We start from the raw sequence: 7,334 nt of genomic DNA, 5'->3' as shown, positions 1-7,334 counted from the left end.
GACGACTTGGTAACGAATGTTTGGCACAAGTTTTTTTAGATCCAGCTGTAGGGGGCGTCCCATTTTTCGTATTCCCACCATGCATTTCGGTGGAACATAGTGGAACACTTTTTTTGTGTGGAGAACTCTATCTTGTATTTCTAGTATCTTTGGTAGCAACTAACAAACAAACCAAACTGAGACTTGATGCTCATAGTTTGTTATAATTTTATTGCTCACAAATTCACTGATTTTACCAATCGGAATCGTTTTTATTACAATTTCTACTACAAAACAAGTGTAGTATTCCAAGATGAACGTGTCGAGATCAAACGCAAGGTAGATTAAAAACGAATTATACTTTTATAAGAACCTAAAAAATGACAATATTCTAAGCCCAGATGGCTGCTCTTTCTGCTGGCAAGTCAGACCGTTGTCAATACTTGCGCGGCTGTTGTGGTAGCCAATCCCAAGCCTATTTCGAGTCTAAAATCGAAACAAAGTTTCCAAAAAGTCTCATAATATTATTGACACACAAAATGATCGTCATTAAATTAATCATTTCGGGCATGATTTATTTATTTAAGGACATTATTTAAGATTATCTATACTGTTTGTTCATAAACAAGAAACATTATGTAACCATTAATGTACATTTCTATTTTTCCAATTTGTCTGATGTAAACCATATAATAAATATATGTATTATTATGATTTGTGTTTCAGTTCATTTGTATTTAATAAGCACATTTCAGATTTTTTATAATGATAATATCATGCGCTTTTACTTTAAACGGATCGTTGTGTAATATGTGAAATAAGCTCATTACGTAATCTGTATTGCCATTCATTTTTTTCAAAAAATAAATCCGATTTTTTTTGTGTACAATTACTATTTTACTATTGCTATTATCATCATTATTATTATAGAGTATTTCATTATTGTTATTGTTGCTGTATTTTTCATTACTGTTTTTATTTCTATTACTGTATATTGACAACATTGTTTCTTTGAAACAGATCTGGACAAGATACAGAGTCGCAGCAACAACAACCAACTAGGCGACGATCATTTTTAAATCGTATGTGGCAAGCAGTCATTCGTTTGCTATGCATTCGAGGAAACAACGAAACAACAAATGCTGTGGATAATAATCGACAGACGGCAAATGTCGATAAAATAGCTGAAAATAATACCAGAACTCAACCCGAGGTTACACCAACTCCCAACCAACTTGTAACTGGAAAGCAGACTACTTCTATTATATTATCAACTTGTTGTATGACCAAAGCATTTTCTTATAGTTTTGAAGAAAGTTTGGAACTGAAGAATGCTGATCAAAAAGTGAAGATTACTTCATCATCATCTATCGTAGCAAGTTCTTCATCATCATCATTAACTTCAGTATCATTACTATCATTACCATTACCATCTCCTTCATCATCCTCATCAACATCTTCACTTTCATCATCCTCATCATCATCATCACTTTCATCATCATTATCATCATCATCATCATCATCATCGTCATCATCATCATCATCATCATCATCATCATCATCATCATCATCATTACTTTCATCATCTACTTCAAATAGGAGCTACTGTTCATCTTCTTATTCACCTGGCCAAATCATATTCATACCAGTAAGACGATCGGTAAGTTCGTCACTATCGTTATCGCCTGGAGAGGTGATCTTACCTATGGTTAACATCAGTTGCTGTCTCTTATACACATCTGTATCACCCTAATTTTTTTATGTACAGTATTTTAATGACTTTAGCATCCATGAAGTACTACAAAGATCCTGAGGATGCTTGGAACCAGATGTGCCTGGAGGCAAGAGTAATGGAATTCTTGTCAGGTTTGCCATCATTCCCAGACGTTTACGGCGTATTTCGTGAAGGTAACGAATGCAGAATGGTACAAGAATTTGTTGGCGACAATCAAACCCACACCAGTATCACCTTATTAAATGTGATGAAAACCGGACGTCCGACAATAACTGGACTTGAATGCATCACAATGACATCCGAGGTCGCAAAGGGCCTCCATGAGATGCACACACGAGGACTTTTACACAATGACGTGGCAGCTAGAAACATCTTAATTTGTCACAACGGCATACGCTTCACAGCAAAACTAACAGATTTCGGGATGGTGAGCAGCATTCAAAAGCCAAGGCGTAGCAAAAAAATGTCCTTTAAATCAGAAGCTGAAAAAGATCTTTACATATCCAAACATCCCGAGACTCCAATCGAGAAAATTGTATACGGTGCCAGTGACTCAGTGCAAACTGACATCTTTTCACTGGGGTACGGCATCAAAGTGTTGGGAACTGCCATTGGAAACATCCATATGTCAGCCGTCGGAGACGCTTGCATCAGGGTCAATGCAGGCGAACGACCACCTCTCGATTACGTCATCAGCACTCTGGACCTCGTTGCAGACTGTGAAAGGGTAACTCCTGTTTGCCAGTCTATTGATAGACCTTTGTTTTAAACAGCTTTTTAGGAGCGTTACTAAAAAACAAAAAAATATATATATAAAAAAACAAAAATTAAAAAAAAAATATTTAAAAAAAGCAAAAAAAAATTTTAAAAATGTAAATAAATAAATAAGTAAATACGTACATAACTAAGTAAATAAATTAATAAATAAGTAAATAAGTAAGTAAATTAATGAATAAATAAACAAGTAAGTAAATTAAGCAATTATGTATGTAAGTAGATCAATGGGTAAATAAATAAATAGATGAATAGAATATAGATAAATATATAAATAGTAAATAAGTAAATAAATAAGTAAATAACTAAATAAAGCACTAAATAACTAAGTAAATAAGTAAGCAAATAAGTAAATAAATAATTAAGTAAATATGTAAGTAAGCAAATGAGTAAGTAGATAAGTAAATATATAGATAAATTGGTAAATAGATAAACAATTAAATAAATAGATAAATGAATAAAAAAATAAGGAAATAGATAAGTAGATAATTAGATAAATAAGTGACTAGGTAAGTAAGTAAATAAATAAATAAGTAATAAATAAATAAATAAGTACATAAGTGAGTAAATAAGTAATAAGTGAATATATAAATTAAGAATATATAAATAAATAAATAATAAATAAATCAATAATAAATAAATAAATCAAAAATAAATAGATAAATATATAAATGTAAGTAGGAAATTAAGTAAATAAGTAAGTAAATAAGTAAATAAATAAATAAATAAGTAAAAAAATAAATTTAAAAATACATCAGTAAATAAATATGTAAATATATAGATAAAATAAATAAATATATTAATAAGTAAGTAAGTTAATTATCAGTAAATAGATAAGTAAATATATAGATAAATAGGGAAATAGATAAATGAATAAATAGATAAATAAATGATTAAATAATTAGATAAGTAAATAAATAGATAAATAAATAAGTAAGTAGGTAAGTAAGTAAATAATTAAATAAATAAATAAGTAAATAAATAAGTAAATATATATATGTATATATATATACTTAACAAAAGAAGATGTCATACTGACTGTGAATTACCAAAAATATATTTCACAAATCGATTATATTTTGGATCTAATTATTATACAATTTAATGAATTTCCACCTCTTATTATTTTCTTTTGCTTTTTGTTTCAAACTTTACCATGGAAAAAAATACTTTGTAAAAAAGAAGGCTTTAATTTTGACAAAAGTATTATATATGTATATATTAGTTACCCGTATTTTATTTGAAATGTAATATAGATTAAAGATGGAAAAATGAATGAAAACAATTGAAAAAAAGAGTGACAATAAAGGTGGGTGACTCCCACGAAAGCCAAAATAATAAATAAGTAAATAAATAAATAAATAAGTAAATAAATAGATAAATAGATAAATAAATAAATATGTAAATACATAAAATAAATATTTAAATAACTAAGTAAAAAAGTAAATATATAAATAAGTACGGTAAATGTATAACTTAATAAATAAATAAATAAGTAAGTAAGTAAGTTGGTAAATAAATAAGTAGGTAAGCAAAATAAATAAATAGTACATAAATAAATATTAAAATAGATAAATAAATAAATAGATAAATATGTAAATAGATAAGATAGATAGATAGATAGATAGATAGATAAATAAATAAATATATAAATAAATATATAAATAAATAAAGCAAAATAAATAAATAAATAAAATAAACAAAATAAATAAACAAGCAAGCAGGCAGGCAGACAGACAGACAGCAGACAGACAGATAAATAAATAAATAAATAAATGTACGTACGTAAGTAAGTAGATAAGTAGATAAACAGATAAATAAATAAATAAATAAATAAATAATACAAGACTAAGACAATATATGCAAAAGCAAAGGTCAGTTCATATGTTATGGGTAAGTTTTTGCACAGCTTGTTTCCTATTTTCAAAATATTATCATTATTTGTTTCTTTTGATAATTTGTATTTTGAATTATAAACTGACATTTAACACAAAATCTTTCCATACTTAAATTTTTAAATGTACATAATTATATTTATAATCATATGTCGGGATATTCATCCTTTAAAATTTTTAAGGTTTTATATTGAATATCTATCACTGGACAGTGCTTCGAGTGCTGCGACTTTATCAGCCCATAGAGAAAATAGAACTTTTCTCTATGATCAGCCTTACTGGAAGAGTCACTCATTTGAAAAAAAATGTTTAAATAAAAAGTCACCATTAAGAATTTTCCTACTAAAAAAATGTTACTGTACGTTATTAGTACTTTTAATGATTCCTCATACTTTCACTTTCTTTTATTTTTCAGCATTCCAGAACCGATTCCAGTTGCGAAATAATTGAACCCTCGTTTTGCATGTCCTTTATCCTTTCCACAAATTACAGGTAGGAACCAATATAAACGTAGGCCTATTTTTCTCAGCATTAGCCTCACAATTATCATCGTGTTATCTAGCACTGAATCAGTATATCACACATCACAACATTGTATATCATGTCTTTATGCTGAAATAATAAGATGTGTATAAGAGACAGCTGCAAGTATTCGTCCTACAACTTTTACACAATTTCAGGTAGGAACTAACATAACGTATTTGTATTTTTATCATCACTTAGCCTACTGTACGTGTTGGCTAGTGGCATACTATAATAATACTATAATGCTATTTGCCCTTCTCTAACATGGTCCAAATTTTAACACTATTTGGAATGCCTTATTAAAGTTTTGTTTGAAAATCCTTTTTTCAAAAATAACGGGGCGACAAGCGCTACCATACACGTGTCATAATGGACTTTAGAAGTATTCGCCCGACAATCTTTTCAGATTAAGGCCTACAGGTAGGAACCAACATAGCAATACTGATAATGTTATTAACACTTAGCCAACTGTATGTGTTTGGAATTGGCATACTACTGTATGATATTATTATAATAATGAAGTGTGTCCAAAATTGACAGTTTTTATAATTTTTTATTTACATTTTGTATGAAAATTATTTTATTTTTACAAAATCAACGGAACGCCAATTGGGAAATCGCTACCGTACACCTGTTATGATGGACTTGAGATGTGCAATTGTCCTACAATCTTTTCTACAAATTAACAGTACAAACATAACGTACATATATTGTTATCCACACAGCCTACTGTTATGTGTTGGATATTGGCATAGTATATACTATTGATTACATTTCTATAAAGTGGTCCAATATTTGACATTATTTTGAATGTTTTATATATATATTGGTTTTGAATTTCTTTTGTTTCACAAATATAACGAATCACCAAGTAGAAATCGCCACCAAATGTGTTATAATTGCCTTTAAGTGTAAAGAAGTTATCCACAAAATATAGGTAGGAACCAACGTAACGTATGTATTGTTATCAACCCTTGCCTACTTTTATCGTGTATGTTGGCATGCTATATTATATTATTATAATAATGATTTCAGTTTAATAAGGTGGTCCAAAGTTTGACTTTTTTAGGTGGAATATTTTATTTATATTTTGTTTGGAAATTTATGTATTCTTTTATTTTTTTGTAAATACAAAATTATTTATTTATTCATTTTGTCTTTATGCTGAAATAATACTTTCAGTTCTTTCTCTGCTATTTAGTCTGCTTAGTCAGTGCTATGTATGTGTTGGATATTCGCATACTCTACAGAATTATTATTATTATTATAATGATTACAGTTCTATAAATTGGTCCAACATTTGACATTATTTGGCATGTTTTATTTATATTTTGTTTGCAAATTATTTTTTGTCACAACAAACGGATCTTTAAGTGGGAAATCGCTACCATACACGTGTTATAATGGCCTAAGATGTTCTTGCAACTATTCCACAAATTACAGGTAGGAACCCACATAAATTATCTGTACTGTTATCAATACCCAACCTACTGTAATGTGTTGGATATTGGCGTACTATAATATTATTAAAGTAATGATTATTGTTCGATGTAGTGTTCCAAAATTTGAATTTATATGGAATTGTTTTATTGATACTTTTCTTTTGAAATTTTGTTAAACTAAAAATTAACTATTATACACGTGCTGTAATGACATTATATGTGCAAGTGTTCGTCCTACAACTCTTCAACAAATTACAGATAAGAACCAACATAACGTATCAGTTATCAACATGAGCCTAGTGTATGTGATGGATAAATTTGGATACTGGCATACTATATACTACTATTATTATTATTACTAAAATACTGATTACAGTTTTGTAGAGTAGTTTAAAAGTTAAATTATTTTGAATGTTTTATTGATATATTGTTTAAAAATTACTTTCTTCTTTTTAATAAAATAACGGAGCACCAAGTAGAAGATCGCTACATTGCACGTGTTTTAGTGGGCGTTATATGTGCAGTGTTCGTCCTACAAATCTTTCACAAATTACAGGTAGGAACCGTCATAACATTTTTACTATACAGTTTGCCCTCCAATTCGAGACCACTTTCGGACCTCAAATAAGGTGGTCTAGGGGTTCGGTCTGCAATTAGAGGTTAGCTTTGTGTTAAAAAAGATTAAAGGTTGTTATTTGGTTGTTTAAAAAAGTGGTTTCGAGTTAAAGGGGTCTCGGAATTAGAGATTCTCGAATTAAAGGGTGCACTGTACTATAGTTCAGGTACTGTATACCCGTCGAGGCATTTGATAAACTTCAAGACGTTTAACCATAATTATCGAGACGCTCTATGAAGAACAAACACATAATATAAAGTGCTGCCATTGTCATATTAGTCCACTAATAATTGTAGTACAATTAGGAATTTTTTAATTTATTAATATTAATATCGAGATGTACAAAGAAAAAACTAACCTTTCTAAAT

The 7,334-nt window shown here is 28.9% G+C and overlaps 1 protein-coding gene across 1 annotated transcript; it reads left to right on the top strand.

Moving 5' to 3' along the window:
- Window positions 1–1,754: 1,754 nt before the first annotated feature.
- On the top strand, window positions 1,755–2,483 carry LOC117108979 (tyrosine-protein kinase SRK2-like). Its single transcript, XM_033251193.1, has one exon. The coding sequence runs from the start codon at window positions 1,755–1,757 to the stop codon at window positions 2,481–2,483; it is 729 nt and encodes a 242-aa protein (XP_033107084.1).
- Window positions 2,484–7,334: the final 4,851 nt, after the last annotated feature.

The sequence above is a fragment of the Anneissia japonica genome, unplaced genomic scaffold (genome assembly GCF_011630105.1).
Source record: "Anneissia japonica isolate Jap-2015-1 unplaced genomic scaffold, ASM1163010v1 scaffold987_len1640505_cov201, whole genome shotgun sequence".
NCBI classification, from domain to species: Eukaryota; Metazoa; Echinodermata; class Crinoidea; order Comatulida; family Comatulidae; genus Anneissia; species Anneissia japonica.
This window is presented reverse-complemented; position numbering and strand designations above follow the sequence as displayed.

Excerpts from the sequence above, each read along its gene's own strand:
- LOC117108979 (XM_033251193.1), top strand. The coding sequence starts at position 1,755 with ATGACTTTAGCATCCATGAAGTACTACAAAGATCCTGAGGATGCTTGG.